The 18758-nt window shown below is 45.5% G+C and overlaps 1 protein-coding gene across 3 annotated transcripts in view; it reads left to right on the top strand.

Annotated features, from left to right (window-relative positions):
• ITGAV (integrin subunit alpha V) overlaps positions 1–18758 on the top strand; it is a 162164-nt gene that overhangs the window by 11921 nt on the left and 131485 nt on the right. For all 3 annotated transcript variants that reach the window (XM_030210296.1, XM_030210295.1, XM_030210294.1), the window contains exon 2: positions 3952–4079. In XM_030210296.1, the coding sequence (XP_030066156.1) occupies positions 3952–4079 (128 nt within the window). The remainder of the gene's footprint in view (positions 1–3951; positions 4080–18758) is intronic.

The raw sequence follows: 18758 nt of genomic DNA, 5'->3' as shown, positions 1-18758 counted from the left end.
GGAGATGTATGTACAATTCTAGATCTTTATTGAAAAATACCAAAACAATTCATTTTGCTGACCACTGCCGGTGTTCAATGCTGGGCCATGTCTGGGCATAAGCATTGAATTTCTAGGTTTCTAAAGTCGGCTGTGGGTTAGCACGTTATTGTAGGAATGACTTTTATGTGGTCCTATTTATCTGGTTAACCTTGCTAGTTAAGTTCTGAATATTGGCACTGAACCGGTCGAGTGTTGACTCCACCCCTGGAATGCTGCCAAAATAGCTGATTTTGAGTTCTATGCTACAGTTATTTTTAGCAGCCCATTACCGGTTAATTGCCGCTGAAAATGACCAGTTAGCCCCGAACAGGTGGTTTTAACCAGGCAGGAGCCATTTCTGACCCGTTAAATCACATTGAATATCAACCCTTTTTATTCTAATAATTTGTGCATGTAACACTTGCAGCTAGGGTATAGAATTGCCCCTCATATTCTTTTTTTACATTTACTTTATTTGCAATCACTCGTTACTGTGAGTCTGTCTGGGTGTCATGTCCTTTTTTCTCCCATTAGGTTTGCACTCCATAAATTACTCCCATCTCTGTGGCCTCATTAAGTTTACTTGTTTGGAATGTATTTGTGCAGCCCTCATTGGTGCATGTGTATCCAGTTCAAGGCTCCTTGCTCTTTTTGTATGAGGATTTCCCAGTTCTTGGCAGGGAGTGTTTTTGGTTTGGTTTTACACTTGGAAATGCAGTTTAAGTGCCTCTGGTTTTGGAGGAGAACCTTTGGCTTACATTCTTGTGTTCTTTGTACATTATGATGGCTTTTAAATGACCAGTTTAGGAAGCGTACAAAGAATCTGTGATGTGAATGAGATTTACAGATGAAACTGACCATTACACTACCCCCTTCTAGAAACAATCAAATACCGATTTGTTTTAAATTTATTTTAAAACAATGGCGCTTGGTAGAGGATGCCTTTATAAGGTTAATGAGGGGGGGATTTACTAATGGTTAGTGTGTGATATCACTGTTCTTTCATACTGTCTTCTGCAAAACCATTGCATACAGGGCTGGTGTTTAGAAATGCAGGGTCCAGGGCAGAAACTGGGGGGGGGGGGGGGGGGGGGGACCTCAAAAGCTCACCTATAGGCTATGCCTTCTTCCACTTGAGGCAGGCTCAGGACTTCTATAGCCACCCCCTTACACTAGCCCTGATTACATAAAATGGGCTTTGCAGCAGATAACTCTGTTTTCATATGCTGTGCATTAAAATATGCTCATTTAAAGTCCTAAGTCTTCCCCTAATTAAATAGGTTGTAATTGTAAGCGGGTATGTATTTTGAGCTGGATGTACACCAAAACATTTTGAGGTCAGTTTTGAAAGGGTCTTGGCATCTGACTTTGAGAGGTATCAAATCTTGCCCCTTTGAAAATGGACTTGGATTGAGTTCCTAAATTTAGGTGCTTAAAATGTGGGCGGGGCCAGGACAGGGGAATAAACTGAAGTGCTTGTTGCCAGAGAATGTGGTAACAGTGGTTAGCATATCTGGGTTTAAAAAAGGTTTGGACAAGTTCCTGGAGGAAAGGTCCATAGTCTGCTATTGAGAAAGACATGGGGCAAGCCAGTCCTTGTCCCAGGATTGGTAGCATGGAGTGTTGCTATTATTTGGTACTTGTGATCTGGATTGGCCACTGTTGGAAACAGGATGCTGGGCTAGATGGACCATCGCTCTGGCCCAGTATGGATATTCTTACGTTCTTATCATTTCCAAACAGATGCCTTAACTTAAATGTCTACAGTTAGGTGAATGAATAGCAGGCCTAAAATTAGTTCTTCAGACAAAATTTCAGCCTTAAATGTAGGAACCTAATTTTAAATGAAATGTAATCGAACTTTAAGCACCTAAAACTGAAGTGCTGAAGTCAGGCTGTCAACTTCCTTTGAAAATGTCAATGTCTAGATTTTATATTTTAATGTATGTCTGGTTTTTATTGTATTTAGCTTTGGGTTGGAGAGGAAATTTGATGGAAGAAATGGTATTAGATCTGATAATTCACTTTCTGAATTAGACATTGGAAATTTATTAAGGCAAGTACAAAGAAAAATACGTTAAGCTAAATTCTAAATATCTCAAGTATAAGTAGCTGTACTCACACCAGTCTGTTAGATCAAGGAAACTTTTCAGAAAAATTATCAAGTTTTCTGAAAAACTCTCAAAAAGTTTTTCTATTTCAAAAATTCTTTGAATTATGAACAACTAGCTTATTAGATTGCTGTTTTTTCATGGTATCTTGGATGTTATTACTTTTCTCGTACTTACCATGTAATTTCCACTGTTTTTTATATTTTCTGGAGTTGTGTCTACTCGATTCTTATTGTTATCTGCAATGAACTAAAATGCTGGTATTTATAGACAAAAAGATCTATATAATGTAATATAATGTGTCCATAGGAGCCAGCTCTGTGGATGCTTGAGCACCCCCAATATTGAGCAAACAACTTGACTGTTTCCAGGGAGGGGTAATTTCCATTGGATTTAGCACCCCCAATCATTTTGAAAAGTTGGCTCATATGGCTGTATCCTAGACAAAGAGCAATCATCTGAAGGTCTGTTCTGAGCTTTGTATCTCAATCCATTACAAAAAAAATATGTTTGCTAACATTTGTTCAGTGGGACAGTTGTGAACAGTATAACCAGCTCCATGATACAGGAATAAGAGGCCAAGAAGTACACAGAGCCAAACAACAAACACACTGGGGCTGATATTCAGACCGCGGGAGTTAGCCCGGCTAACTCCCACGGTCACTGCTAAACCTAAATATTCAATGCTGGGCCATTTCCAGTGACCGACATTGAATATCCGGTTGGTCAGAAGATAGCTGGCTATATTGGTATCCAGACTTAGCCGGTTATCTTCTAACCAGCCAAAGCTATGCCACATGTGGCCAAATATAACTGGTAAAGTGGGGCTGAAAATCGGCGGATAGCTAGTAATGTCGGCTAATATAACTGGCAAACTGCTAACCACTAACTGGTGATATTCGGCAGGAGATATCCGGCTATCTCCCATCAAACATCGCCAGCTAGCCAGTTATGGGGCATTTAACCGGCCTGATGCCGATCCTGGACCATTACATGCTTTTGAATATCGAGGCGGGGGGGGGGGGGGAGGGGGGAACTGTACTTAGTAAAATGTAGTAAAATGTTAATTGGTCTAACAAACCACTTCAAATAACACAACCCTATGATTCACTTTTTTGTGGTTTCTGAGTTCCTCTTATTGAAGAAATTCTGGTCTGATGAAAGTGTGAGCCAAAACATGGCTGTGTAGGGTTGTGTTATTTGATATTTTGTTTGGTGTAAGAAACATTTACATTGTGTTTGTTTGTTGGTAGAACCAGCTGCAACAGGTTGCTAGGCCTTTGGGTCCTGCTGTTGTAGTACTCTGGCAAACAATCGGAGGATGAATCAAACTTCCTTAAATGGTGACACCTAGAGGTTGGTAAAGAACATCTTAGTAAGAGGACTGCAACCTGTTTCTCAGCAACAAGTGACTGCAGTGGTGTGGGCTTCTTTAGATTAAGGATTATGGGAGTTGTTGCAAAATTATTTTAGTCAAATGTACATTCATAATATTAAAGGTTGAGTTTTTATATAAACTACTTAATGGTGAAATAGCACATCAATATAGGCAACTTCAGGTACACAGCCATGGACTTATGGCTCAGTTTTGACTTACTCAAAGTCAAAACTTTTTAAATATATTTTTGACTTAACCTCAATGGCCACCAACCAGAAGCATGGTAATGAGTATGATATTGACGTTTCAACAAGATTAGCTCTTTAGAATCCAGTGCTGAGAATCTTGTAGAAATGGACCTGTGCATTTCCATGGTCCATGTGTGGTCAAGCAAAGTCACTGCCCTCTTCATCTGCATATTATTTTTTTTTCTTCTGATAGGGTATTTTTGCTGGTGGGAGCCCCGAAAGCAAACACTTCCCAGGTGGGCATTGTGGAAGGAGGCCAAGTGCTCAAGTGCGGCTGGAAGCAAAATAAGAATTGCCAGCCAATTATTTTTGACTCTCAAGGTAAGGTGCCTGATATGTTTTAATGGTGCATGATATCCACGAATTGAAATATGTGTGCATCCATTTATTTAATGTTGATTAGATTACAGTGGGGGAAATAAGTATTTGATCCCTTGCTGATTTTGTAAGTTTGCCCACTGACAAAGACATGAGCAGCCCATAATTGAAGGGTAGGTTATTGGTAACAGTGAGAGATAGCACATCACAAATTAAATCCGGAAAATCACATTGTGGAAAGTATATGAATTTATTTGCATTCTGCAGAGGGAAATAAGTATTTAATCCCTCTGGCAAACAAGACCTAATACTTGGTGGCAAAACCCTTGTTGGCAAGCACAGCGGTCAGACGTCTTCTGTAGTTGATGATGAGGTTTGCACACATGTCAGGAGGAATTTTGGTCCACTCCTCTTTGCAGATCATCTCTAAATCATTAAGAGTTCTGGGCTGTCGCTTGGCAACTCGCAGCTTCAGCTCCCTCCATAAGTTTTCAATGGGATTAAGGTCTAGTGACTGGCTAGGCCACTCCATGACCCTAATGTGCTTCTTCCTGAGCCACTCCTTTGTTGCCTTGGCTGTATGTTTTGGGTCATTGTCGTGCTGGAAGACCCAGCCACGACCCATTTTTAAGGCTCTGGCGGAGGGAAGGAGGTTGTCACTCAGAATTGTACGGTACATGGCCCCATCCATTCTCCCATTGATGCGGTGAAGTAGTCCTGTGCCCTTAGCAGAGAAACACCCCCAAAACATAACATTTCCACCTCCATGCTTGACAGTGGGGACGGTGTTCTTTGGGTCATAGGCAGCATTTCTCTTCCTCCAAACACGGCGAGTTGAGTTCATGCCAAAGAGCTCAATTTTTGTCTCATCTGACCACAGCACCTTCTCCCAATCACTCTCGGCATCATCCAGGTGTTCACTGGCAAACTTCAGACGGGCCGTCACATGTGCCTTCCGGAGCAGGGGGACCTTGCGGGCACTGCAGGATTGCAATCCGTTATGTCGTAATGTGTTACCAATGGTTTTCGTGGTGACAGTGGTCCCAGCTGCCTTGAGATCATTGACAAGTTCCCCCCTTGTAGTTGTAGGCTGATTTCTAACCTTCCTCATGATCAAGGATACCCCACGAGGTGAGATTTTGCGTGGAGCCCCAGATCTTTGTCGATTGACAGTCATTTTGTACTTCTTCCATTTTCTTACTATGGCACCAACAGTTGTCTCCTTCTCGCCCAGCGTCTTACTGATGGTTTTGTAGCCCATTCCAGCCTTGTGCAGGTGTATGATCTTGTCCCTGACATCCTTAGACAGCTCCTTGCTCTTGGCCATTTTGTAGAGGTTAGAGTCTGACTGATTCACTGAGTCTGTGGACAGGTGTCTTTCATACAGGTGACCATTGCCGACAGCTGTCTGTCATGCAGGTAACGAGTTGATTTGGAGCATCTACCTGGTCTGTAGGGGCCAGATCTCTTACTGGTTGGTGGGGGATCAAATACTTATTTCCCTCTGCAGAATGCAAATAAATTCATATACTTTCCACAATGTGATTTTCCGGATTTAATTTGTGATGTGCTATCTCTCACTGTTACCAATAACCTACCCTTCAATTATGGGCTGCTCATGTCTTTGTCAGTGGGCAAACTTACAAAATCAGCAAGGGATCAAATACTTATTTCCCCCACTGTATATAATACTCTAATTGTTTCATTTGGAAAGCCATCTTCCAATGATTAATCTGGAAACTTCATTTAATAAGTTTTACCACATTGAGCCTGCAATGAGGTGGGAAAATGTGGGATACAAATGCAATAAATAAATAAATAAATACCTATAGGCCCAACATGGGTTAAAATCACGTATTGATGTATCTAAGGTGTTTAGTATTTCTAATGCTAGTTTGGTCATTAGGCTCAGTTATAATTGTTTAGTAAGAAGCTGTACTAGAGGCACTGAAAGGTTGACTAACAGTTCATCTTGAATTTCCAAGAGCATTCAGTTTTGGCCCTTTAGAAACAAAAAAATCTTACACTTTAGTTTGTCTTAATTAAATATCTTCCTGGCAGAACTAAAAACTAGCTATCAAAATACCTTTTTTATTTAATTTCATCTACTTACTAGTCTGTATGTGACGTCTCGTCACTAGTAGGAGTTCAGTTAGGGGCCTGTGTTAGCTGTTTAACACGGCAGTTATCACACACTGACAGTTAACGCCTTGGCACTTAACGCATGCTAGTTTCTGAATTATCAGCTAACGTGGAAAGAAAGCAGGGAATGGACATAGTTTAACATGCAGGTAGTTACCATGCATTAACTGCTACGTGTTCCATCTTCCATATCATCAAGCTGATCAATCCATAGACTGGTGGGTTGTGTCCATCTACCAGCAGGTGGAGATAGAGAGCAAACTTTTGCCTCCCTATATGTGGTCATGTGCTGCCGGAAACTCCTCAGTATGTTCTCTATCTCAGCAGGTGGTGGTCACACACAGCAGCAGCTCTGGCTAGGCCTCCAAGCCTAATCCTTAGGTTTTGTTGAGGCCTGGGGTTGAGGGCTCTTTTGAGCAAGTGCAAACCTGGTGGTGCCAGGTCCCTCCTTTTCTCCCCCCTCCCGCTGGCTCCGTTAAAAAAAAAAATAATAATAATTTTGAACGTCCTTAAAGGCGTTTATTTCGACGTTTATTTAAGCGTCTTTTGCAGCTACTCACTGGGACACCAGGTCGTTACAGCTCGGAGCGGACAGCAGGTAATTTTTACCTTTTTATAGCGGGTAGGGGGTTCCCCGATTCTTCTCCTCGTGGCATATGGCGTCGGAGGGCGAGGGCGCAAAGGGTCGCTCCCCGGATCGCTGGAGCGCTTCTAGAGGGGATGCGGGGGTCTTCAAGCCTGATTCGCCCTTGTTGGGTGACAGTTTCGTGACCGATGTATGTCCCGGTCCTTCCTCCGGCGTGGCGGTTTTTCCCGCCATAAACGCCCATCCCCCGCTCCTCGCCTCCGCCATCTTGGCCGGCCACGCGGCTCGGACGGCTTGTTCTTGGGCCGCCCTTGAGGTTGGAGACATTAATGCCATGAACGCCCTTAATTTGGGCGACGGCACAAAAGCGGCTAAAGTTAAGAGCCGTTCTTCCCGCGCGGCTCCTTCGCGGAGTGTCGCGCCGGACGCCATCTTGGATGCGCAGCATGTCTCTCCCCCGCTCTTGCGAGCGCCGGTTGAGGGTGCGTCTAGGGCTGTTGCCCAGGCTGCGGAAGTGCACAGTCTGGGGGGTTTCTCCCCCGAGTTTGTTTTGCTGCTGCATCAGGCCTTCCTCATGCACAACGCTGCCCCTGCTCCCTCGTCTGGTAAAGAGGTTGAGGTTCCCAGAGGCAAACGCCCTCGGGTTGATTCCCAGGCCTTGGAGGAATTTGTCTCCTCCGATGTAGATGAGGGCAGCGTGTCTGAGGTCTCCCAACGGTCCTTTGCGGATTCCTTGGAAGAGACGGATCCCCGCTCGGTTGGAGCGGATGACCCCTCTGCAGCGCGGCTTTTTAGCCCAGAGGATTTGCCCAACCTGTTGCTACAGGCCATGGACACTTTGAAGATTTCCTCTCCGGAGGACGTCTCTCCCTCAGCCCCTGTTGGCTCTGCCATTATGCTGGGGACGAAGCGCCCGCCTAGAACCTTCCACGTGCATGATGCTATGCACACCTTAATTTCGGCTCAATGGGATGTCCCAGAAGCGAGCCTTAAAGTGGCTAGGGCTATGTCCCGCCTCTATCCTTTGGCTGTGAGTGAACGTGAGGCCTATCTGTGGCCTACCGTGGATTCTTTAATCACTGCGGTGACTAAGAAAACGGCGTTGCCGGTGGAAGGTGGCACAGCCCTAAAGGACGCCCAAGACAGAAGATTGGAGGCGGCCTTAAGGTCGTCCTATGAGGCTACTGCTTTAAATTTGCAGGCCTCAGTTTGCGGTTCCTATGTGGCCAGGGCGTGCCTGACTATGGTGCGGCGGGCTTCCCCCTCGGATTCTTCCTTGAGGGATGATTGGCCGGCCCTGGAATCGGGCTTGGCCTATTTGGCAGACTTGCTGTATGATGTCTTGAGAGCCTCAGCTAAAGGCATGGCTCAGACAATCTCTGCGCGGCGGTGGCTTTGGCTGAAGCATTGGTCTGCTGACCACGCCTCTAAATCCCGCCTGGCTAGATTGCCTTTTAAAGGCAAGCTGCTCTTTGGGGTCGAGCTGGACAAAATCGTGACCGATCTCGGCACGTCTAAGGGCAAGAAGTTACCAGAGGTCAGGGCTCGAGCTAGTGCTCGCCCCGGTACCTCCAGAGGACGGTTTCAGGAAGCCCGTCGGTACCGCCCGGGCAGGTCGGGCTCTTCTGCCTCCTCTTCCTTTAAGAGGACCTTCTCCCCCAAGCAGCGTTCCTTTCGCAGAGACCGCCGTCCCGGAGGTGCTCCCTCCGGTCCTCCCCCAGGGTCTCGTACCCAATGACGGGGTCTTGGTCCACGCCCCAGTGCAGATTGGAGGACGGCTGTCCTCGTTTCTGGGCGAGTGGACCACAATAACTTCAGACGCTTGGGTGCTGGAAGTCATCAGAGACGGCTACAAGCTAGAGTTCTGCCGACCCTTAAGAGACGGGTTTGTACTCTCTCCCTGCAAGTCTCCGGTCAAAGCTGTGGCAGTGCAGCAGACCTTGGACAATCTCATCCGCCTGGGGGCGGTCGTTCCGGTGCCAGAAAATCAGCTTGGCAAGGGACGTTACTCCATTTACTTTGTGGTACCAAAGAAAGGAGGTTCTGTCCGGCCTATCCTCGACCTCAAGGGGGTCAATCGGGCCTTGAAAGTTCGGCACTTTCGCATGGAGACTCTCCGCTCTGTTATAGCGGCAGTGAAGGCAGGGGAGTACCTGGCATCCTTGGACATCAAGGAAGCGTACTTGCATATTCCCATCTGGCCTCCTCATCAACGCTTCCTGCGTTTTGCAGTACTGGGCCGACACTTCCAGTACAGAGCCCTCCCGTTCGGGTTGGCTACTGCTCTGCGGACCTTCTCCAAAGTAATGGTGGTCATCGCGGCCTTCCTGAGGAAGGAAGGAGTACAAGTCCATCCTTATCTGGACTACTGGTTGATCCGAGCCCCCTCTTATGCAGAGTGCGGCAAAGCTGTGAACCGGGTGGTTGCTCTTTTGAGCTCCCTGGGATGGATCATCAACTGGGAGAAAAGCCAGCTGCGCCCCACTCAGTCCCTGGAGTATCTGGGAGTTCGATTCGACACCCAAGTGGGCAGAGTGTTCCTGCCAGACAATCGGATTGTCAAGCTTCAGGCTCAGGTGAACCAGTTCCTAGTAGCCTCTCCTCTTCGGGCTTGGGACTATGTGCAGCTGTTGGGCTCTATGACGGCCACGATGGAAGTAGTGCCCTGGGCCAGGGCTCATATGAGACCACTTCAACACTCTCTGCTGCAGCGCTGGACGCCGGTGTCGGAGGATTATGCTGTGCGCCTTCCCTTGGGCCCAGCAGTGCGCAAGGCGCTGAGCTGGTGGACGCAGATGGACAAGTTGTCTGCAGGAATGCCTCTGGTGACCCCAGAGTGGATTGTCGTCACGACGGACGCTTCCTTGTCGGGCTGGGGAGCCCACTGCTTGGGAAGGACAGCGCAGGGACTCTGGTCTCCTGCAGAGGCAAAGTGGTCTATCAACCTCCTGGAACTCAGAGCCATTCGGTTGGCGCTTTTGGAGTTCATCCCGGTACTGGCGTTGAAACCAGTACGGGTTCTGTCGGACAATGCCACGGCTGTGGCCTATGTCAACCGCCAGGGAGGTACCAAGAGCGCCCCTCTAGCCAAGGAGGCTATGAATCTATGTCAGTGGGCGGAAGCGAACCTGGAGCAGCTTTCAGCGGCCCACATTGCCGGAGTCATGAATGTCAAGGCGGACTTTCTCAGTCGCCATACCTTGGAGCCCGGAGAGTGGCAGCTATCTGCTCAGGCGTTCTTGGACATCACGAAGCGCTGGGGCCAGCCGAGCCTAGATCTGATGGCGTCATCGGCCAATTGCCAAGTGCCGCGCTTCTTCAGCAGAGGACGGGACCCTCGATCCCTGGGAGTAGATGCTCTTCTCCAACAGTGGCCGACACAAGAGCTTCTCTATGTGTTCCCGCCCTGGCCCATGTTGGGCAGGGTGCTAGACCGGGTGGCAAAGCATCCAGGCAGGGTAATCCTGGTGGGTCCGGATTGGCCCAGACGTCCCTGGTATGCGGACTTGATCAGGCTCTCAGTCGACGATCCTCTGCGACTGCCAGTGGAGCAGGGCCTGTTACATCAGGGGCCCGTGGTGATGGAGGATCCCTCCCCCTTTGGTCTTACGGCCTGGCTATTGAGCGGCAGCGTCTGAGGAAGAAGGGCTTCTCAGACAAGGTCATCGCCACTATGCTGAGAGCGAGGAAGCGCTCTACTTCTACTGCTTACGCCAGGGTTTGGCGTATCTTTGCAGCGTGGTGTGAAGCAGGCTCACTTTCTCCCTTCACTGCTCCAATTTCTTCGGTGTTGGCGTTCCTGCAAGAAGGTCTAGAGAAAGGCCTGTCGCTCAGTTCCCTTAAAGTCCAGGTAGCGGCTCTGGCTTGCTTCAGGGGCCGCCTGAAGGGTGTTTCCCTGGCTTCGCAGCCAGATGTGGTGCGCTTTCTCAAGGGAGTTAATCACCTGCGCCCTCCTCTGCACTCAGTGGTGCCTGCGTGGAATCTCAACCTGGTGCTAAGAGCATTGCAGAAGCCGCCTTTTGAACCCTTGTCGAGGGCATCTCTGAAAGACCTGACGTTGAAAGCAGTCTTTTTGGTGGCTATCACTTCAGCCAGAAGAGTTTCCGAGCTCCAGGCGCTCTCTTGTCGAGAGCCTTTTCTGCAGTTCACTGAGGCAGGAGTGACTATTCGCACAGTGCCTTCCTTCCTGCCCAAGATTGTTTCTCGATTCCATGTGAATCAGCAGCTCTGTCTCCCTTCCTTTCGTAGGGAGGACTACCCAGAGGAGTACTCTGCTCTTAAATATCTGGATGTGAGACGAGTCATCATCAGATACTTGGAAGTGACCAATGATTTCCGGAAGTCAGATCATCTGTTTGTCCTGTGTGCAGGTCCTCGTAAGGGTCTGCAGGCTGCTAAGCCTACAGTGGCAAGATGGGTCAAGGAAGCCATTGCAGCGGCTTATGTGGCCGCGGGGAAGGTGCCGCCTATCCAGCTGAAGGCTCACTCCACAAGAGCTCAGGCGGCCTCGATGGCAGAGGCCGGATCCGTCTCCTTGGAAGAGATATGCAAGGCGGCAACTTGGGCTTCGGCTCATACATTCTCCAAGCATTACCGTTTGACTGTGGCTGCACGGGCGGAGGCCCGGTTTGGAGCTTCAGTGTTGAGGTCAGGGATTTCAATGTCCCGCCCTGGGTGAGTACTGCTTCGGTACATCCCACCAGTCTATGGATTGATCAGCTTGATGATATGGAAGGTAAAATTATGTATAATCATACCTGATAATTTTCTTTCCATTAATCATAGCTGATCAATCCATAGCCCCTCCCAGATATCTGTGCTGTTTTTATTCTGGTTGCATTTCAGGTTCAAGTTTAGTCTTCAGTTACTTCAGAAAGACTTCGTGTTCAAGTTTTTTCACTTGGATTCTTCAAGAGTTAAGACGAGTTTGTGTTATAGTGAGCTGCTGCATTCCTCTCCCCTCCGTTTTACGGGGCTGGATTGAGACTTAAAATTCTGCCGGCACTCCCTCCCGCTTCGTGCGGCTGTAGGGCAGCTTTGTACCCTTCCCGCTTCGGCGGTGTTAGGGTCAGTCAGCTCCTCCCGCGGTTGCGGTTGCAGGATAAGCCAGATCCCCCCGCATCGGCGGGTGTGGTGTCCCTCCCCCGCTCCGCGGGGATGAGCTGGACGGATTCCCCTCCCCCACTTGTGTGGGGATGAGCTGGGTTAATTCCCCTCCCCCGTTTCGGCGGTGGTGAGCTGGGCAGAGTGTCCCTTCGTGGGTGTAATTCTCTAAGTGCTGAGTCCTGCGGATGGAGCTTTGATATCGACATACTGAGGAGTTTCCGGCAGCACATGACCACATATAGGGAGGCAAAAGTTTGCTCTCTATCTCCACCTGCTGGTAGATGGACACAACCCACCAGTCTATGGATTGATCAGCTATGATTAATGGAAAGAAAATTATCAGGTATGATTATACATAATTTTACCTTATCTTCCATGTTAATGTCACCTGAACAGTTGTAAATAACTACACTGAATGAGCCTTTTACAAAGGCACGCTAGTTTCTTTAGTGTACGCTAAAAATAAGCTTGCGCTAAACACTAGAGATGCCCATATATTCCTATGGGTGTCTCTAGTGTTTAGCATGTGCTAATCATTAACGCATGCTATAAATGCTACCGCGCCTCTGTAAAAGACCCCATGAATTATCTGCACTGTGGTTGGTACACGGTAAATGTATTGTTTCTGATTTTGCTGTATGGATCGATGCTCAACACTTTTAAACCCAGAGTCTTTACAGTTACCTGTGGTAATTTGGGCTATTACCATGCAGTAACTGCAAAACGTTGCCCCAGTTAGTAGGTAAGAGTCCTGAATTGTTGCTGAGATGCCCTTTCCAGACAACCTCCCTCTTATCATTTGTTGTTCAATATTTTGATGGCTGTAGCATGCAGGAATGTCCTGTGTGCCGGTAAATGCAGTGGCGCCGGAGACGGGCACTAAACAAGGCTTCAACCTGGGGGGGGTTTGGGGACCCCCACCAGCCAAACCAGGGGCCCAAAGGAAATTTTGGGGGGCCTAGGCCCCCGTGGCCTCACATAGCTATGCCACATAGCTATGCCACTGATTAAACCCATTATATCCTTCCAATTTCCTAATGTGCTACATGTCAACGAAGAAGCTCCTGCAGTCCCACTGCTCCAGTTACTGGCTTGTCCACCTGCTCGCTGTCTACCACTGCTTCAGCTTGCTGTCTGTGATGTTAGTGTCATAGATAGATAAACCCAAAAGGATGTGCTCATTTTCATAAAAACATGCTAAAAAGGGACCATCATGTCTGTGGAACTAGTAAATCTGAAATCAAACAAACATACCTTCTCTTCTGTGAATGATATGGCATCTGCTCTTTCCGGTCATTGGTGGTCTTTCTCAAATCGTTTCCTTAGTGCTGTAGAAAAAAAATTGTTTAGTATTTTTGCTTTTTCCTGTTTCACCTCCAAACTTTTATTAGTCTTAGGTAGAAATTATCAACTGCTATTTTATTGTTAACTCCAGCTATTAGTAACTAGATCTCATTGCATAAAATGGCATCTGTGCTAAAACAGCATGAGTTAGTGGTAAATTAGCACATCTTAACGGTAGCCTATGTTGATAACTTTGCCTCTGTAGTGTCTAAAAAGTTGATACTTTCCATAGAGTAATCAATTTGGAGTTTGATTGTGGGATTGGATGCATTGGCATGAAATATGGGTCTGTATGTTAAGTGATTGCTCTGTGAAATAAGGGGGGATTTCTAGAAATGGTGCCCAAATTTGGGCACGGACAAAAACCGTGATATGATATGTCTGATAAAAAGCGGTTGAATATGTTGATTTTGTCAATAAAGTTTGTTTGACGGGATGTTGAGCTTTAAAGAGTGAGCCACAGCGTCTTCCAAGTTGGAAGCGCCATTTTGAAATGATGAGCCAGAACAGTGGTCATTTGCAGTAATAGTGAGTAAAATCAATTTTGAATATGAGCTGTTTTCTAAATTTTGGGTAAGTTGTTTTTCAGTTTCTTTTTGTATTTATTGCAGTACAAGATTGTCTTCTTTCTTCCCTGTTGACTCAGATAAAGCCAAATTGAATGGCGAAACGGATCCCGTTGGCCCAGGGAGTGTCGCTTTAATAGCAATATATTTTTGACCGAAGACGCTTTAAGGCTCAAAGTTGTTAGAAGAGTTGGCTGTGAAATTTCAAATTGTGAATATCTTTGAAACACCATGTAAATATGATCATGGTTGTTTCTTCTATTTTAAAAGCTGGAAGTCTGGCGTTTTATGAAATCGTGAGAGAATGGTTCTTTACATTTTTTGGACTGTTCGATTGCACTGAAAGATTTGGAATTTTTGTACTATAATTAATAAATGTGTTTAATTTTTACTCTTTTCTTTTTGAGAGAGAGATCTTTTTGAATTGTTGTTTGCACTTTCCATAGAGTGATTTGGAATTTGATTGTGGGATTGGATGCATAGTGGGGAATTCTAGAAATGGTGCCCAAATTTGGGCACCCAACAAAAACCGGGCTCGTCTTCGACTTAGGTGCTGATTACAGAATAGCATGTGCTTCCGGGATCCTCACCTAATGTTAGGCGCAAGCATTTACACCGACTAAAGGCTGGTGTAAATCCTGGCATGTAAGTTAGGCACAGATTCCCCCAAATTCCATAATACTGCGAGCATTTCTAGTGAACGCCCCTGACCCGCTTATGCCCCTCCCTTAGCTTTGCCCCCTTTTCAGTTGCACGCTATATAAGATTGACACATGCATTTTTATAGAATAGCACTTTGCAAGATGCGTGTGTAAATCCCAAATTTTTGCCAATTAATACCAATAGGTTGTTAGCACGCTAATTGGCTCGTTAACTAAATTGTGCGTGCAATTCTGAGCACCATGTGTAGAATGTGGTCCTAAATGCAGGGCAGTTGCAGACCCGCCCCCAACATTTACCATTTCCTGCACCTTAGGTTTTGCATTGAAGGTATGGTAAGTGCAAATTCTTGCAAACAACAAAAGAGGATACCCATACGTCCAACAGCCAAACAGAAGGACAAAGTAGAGATGGACGAATAGCCTTGCAATAAAGTTCAGAGGCCAAACGAGAGTAAATGTTATATAAACTTTTATTAGCAACAACTGTGTCTGGACTTGTCATGCATTAGAAGAATAATGGGCTCATGTTTCAGCTAATAACACTTGCATCAAGAGTCATGTGATCTTTCAGGAGTCTTACCGCATCAGCAGTCTTTACTGCACTGGCTCCCGCTCAAGGAACGAATTGAGTTCAAGATCTGCACGACTGTACACAAAATCATTCACGCAGATGCCCCACTCTATATGGACTTACCACCCAGAAATGCCAAAAGATCGGCCCGCAAATTCCTCAATCTGAACTTCCCCAGCTGCAAAGGAATGAAATACAAACAGGCTTATGCTACTACCTTTGCGTACAAAAGCACAAAGTCTTGGAACGCACTGCTCATGGCCCTGAAAGCCACGACCAATCTAACCAGCTTTCGCAAAGCTTTGAAGACACATCTCTTCAACAAAGCCTACAAAAGTCACCCTCAATGAAACAAAACATTCCTTAAACCACCCAAGTACACCAAAAATCTCACACGGCCTCACCTAACACCTCTCCATCTAAACCCTCTCTCACCTCCGCTTATGATCGACTGTTTTTTTAAATCATGTAACGACGTTATCATATCTATACTCTGTAAGCCACATTGAGCCTGCAAAAAGGTGGGAAAATGTGGGGTACAAATACAATAAATAATAATAATAATAATCTGCGTTTGTAAGACAGCTTTGCCTTGCAACAAAGGAAAATGAAAATGCATATGATAAGAAACTTTCCCTCCGCCGGTGCCAGTGTCTAGCACGAACTGTGAGCCATTACTGGGGGGCTCCAGTTCTATTTCCCTCCGTCCTGTTCTGTCCGCCACGGCCACAGCTCTGGAGATGCTATGACCATCCTAAGTGCAAATTTTTAGGACACTTTAGTAAACAGTACCCATAAGTGTAAATACATATTCATTAAGGTTTCTCTGAAAACTCAACTGGCTAGATGAGTCTGAAGTCGGAGCCGGGCAAAATGGTAGAGACTATTATCAAGAACAAAATTACAGAGCACATTCAAAAGCATGGACTAATGGAACAAAGTCAACATGGATTTAGTGAAGGGAAGTCTTGCCTCACCAATCTGCTGCATTTCTTTGAAGGGGTAAACAAACGTGGACAAAGGTGAGCTGGTTGATATTGAGGCGTATTTTCAAAGCACTTATACTTACAAAGTTCCATAGCAACCTATGGAACTTTGTAAGTCTAAGTTCTTTGAAAATGAGCCCCAGTGTGTATCTAGATTTTCAGATGGCGTTTGATAAAGTCCCTCATGAAAGACTACAGAGGAAATTAGAGGGACATGGGATCGGAGGTAGTGTCTTACTGTGGATTAAAAACTGGTTGAAAGATAGGAAACAGAGAGTAGGGTTAAAAGATCAATATTCGCAATGGAGAAGGGTAGTTAGTGGGGTCCCTCAGGGCTCTGTGCTGGGACCTCTGCTTTTTAACATATTCATAATGACCTAGAGATGGGGGTAACTAGTGAGGTAATCAAATTTGCTGATGACACAAAGTTATTTAAAGTCGTCAAATCGCGGGAAGATTGTGAAACATTACAAGAGGAAGTTACGAGACTGGGAGACTGGGTGTCTAAATGGCAGATGACGTTTAATGTGAACAAGTACAAAGTGATGCATGTGGGAAAGAAGAACCCAAACTATAACGATGTCATGCAGGGTTAAACGTTAGGAGTCACGGACCAAGAAAGGGATATAGGTGTCATCGTTGATGATACGTTGAAACCTTCTGCTCAATGTGCTGCTGCGGCTCGGAAAGCAAATAGAATGTTGGGTATTATTGGGAAAGGGATGGAAAACAAAAATAAGGATATTATTCTGCCGTTGTATCGCTCCGTGGTGCGACCGCACCTCGAATATTGTGTTAAATTCTGGTCGCCTCACCTCAAAAAAGATATAGTAGAATTAGAAAATGTGCAGAGAAGGGCAACAAAGATGATACAGGGGATGGGATGACTTCCCTATGAGGAAAGGCTGAAGAGGCTGGGGCTCTTAAGCTTGGGGAAAAGGCGGCTGAGGGGAAATATGATAGAGGTCTATAAGATAATGAGTGGAATGGAACAGGTTGATGTGAAGTGTCTGTTTACACTTTCCAAAAATACTAGGACAAGGGGGCATGCGATGAAGCTGCAGGGTAGTAAATTTAAAACGAATTGGAGGAAATTTTTCTTCACTCAATGCTTAGTTAGACTCTGGAATTCGTTGCCGGAAAAAGTAGTTAAGGCGGTTGACTTAGCAGACTTTTAAAAAGGGTTGGACGGCTTCCTGGAGGAAAAGGCCATAGAATGTTATTGAATGGACGTGGGAATAATCCACTATTTCTGGGATGGGCGGGACAAATTGTTTGTTCTTTTGGCTGCTGTCAGAGACAGGGTGCTGGGCTCGATGGAACCTTGGTCTGTCCCAGCATGGCGATGCTTATGTACTTATGTAGATGTGTCCCTGGGATCAGTCTGAGTACCACTGGCCTTTCTGCCTTCCAGCAATTTCTCCTTACTTTGTCCAATATAAGATTATTTTAAGCTATGCTTGGTTGTTGGTAGTTTTATTTTTTTTAATGTCATATTAAGACCTTTTTACTTTTGTGTGCTTGGAAGAATCACTTTTAGCGGAACAAATTGGACAGAAATTCTAAAATCTCAAAAATGAAAATGTTTCACAATTAAATTTTACAGTTCACAGTGTTCTATCAACTTATTTTTAAGTTCCCCAGGGCATGATAGATTATCTCTGCTGATCCCAGAACAGTTCATGAATCATGTTATGCTCCGAGTGGTTGTCATAGATATGTGAATTAACTACCATTTATCTACACTACATGTCCAGACATATGGAGTTATGCATGCTTGTAGGTTTCCTGTTTTAAGTATTGTCTACTTCTGCAGACTTTATCTTCTGCACAGTGTCGGATTTTGAGACCATTTCTGTATGTGCTGTCTTGCTCTAGTGGCATTTATCTTGCTGCACCATATGCCTGGAATAGACTTCCTGAGCCAGTACGTCAAGCTGCATCTCTGACGGTCTTCAATTCTAAGCTAAAAGCCCACCTTTTTGATGCTGCTTTTAACTCCTAACCCTTATTCACTTGTTCAGAACCCTTATTTTATCATCCTCACTTTAATATTCCCTTATCTCTTGTTTGGCCTGTTTGTCTGTCCTAATTAGATTGTAAGCTCTGTTGAGCAGGGACTGTCTCTTCATGTTCAAGTGTACAGCGCTGCATATGTCTAGTAGCGCTATAGAAATGATAAGTAGTAGAAGTAGTAGTTGTAGTGAAAAAGTCACACTGATGAGTTATCTTGTGCTAATTAGTCACATCTTTCTGGGGTGGAAAACTCTTTTGACAAGCTTGTTGCTGGCCAGGGCAAAACGTTTTGCTGCTATTTTGCGCATATCTTTTGTTATCTGTGTTTTGGCCTCTTTGCCATCTTTTTCTTCTTTTTTTTCCTTATATTTTAGATTTTATTTTTCATTGTTGCTGGGTTTTGGGGGGGGGGGGTTGTTTTTTTATGCTTGTGTTTTTGGAAATTTTGGATTTTTGTTTAGTCTTATTTTTGTGTTTTTCTTTTGTTGTTTCTTCACTGCAGTCATTCATCCCCTCTCCTCAGCTTTTCTTCAGCTTTATGTTTATTTGTGAACTTGCTATGCCGCTGTTCTACCAAAAAAAAAAAAAATCTAAGAAGGCAATTGTATAACTTGGTGCCAAGATGTAGGCACCAGAGTGGGGCACTCTTAACACCAATTCTAGGCACACCCAAGCCATTACAAAATACTAGCACAAAGCTGCA

The sequence above is a fragment of the Microcaecilia unicolor genome, chromosome 7 (genome assembly GCF_901765095.1).
Source record: "Microcaecilia unicolor chromosome 7, aMicUni1.1, whole genome shotgun sequence".
Taxonomy (NCBI): domain Eukaryota; kingdom Metazoa; phylum Chordata; class Amphibia; order Gymnophiona; family Siphonopidae; genus Microcaecilia; species Microcaecilia unicolor.
Note: the sequence above shows the minus strand (reverse complement) of the source record. Positions and strands in the feature narration are given on the sequence as shown.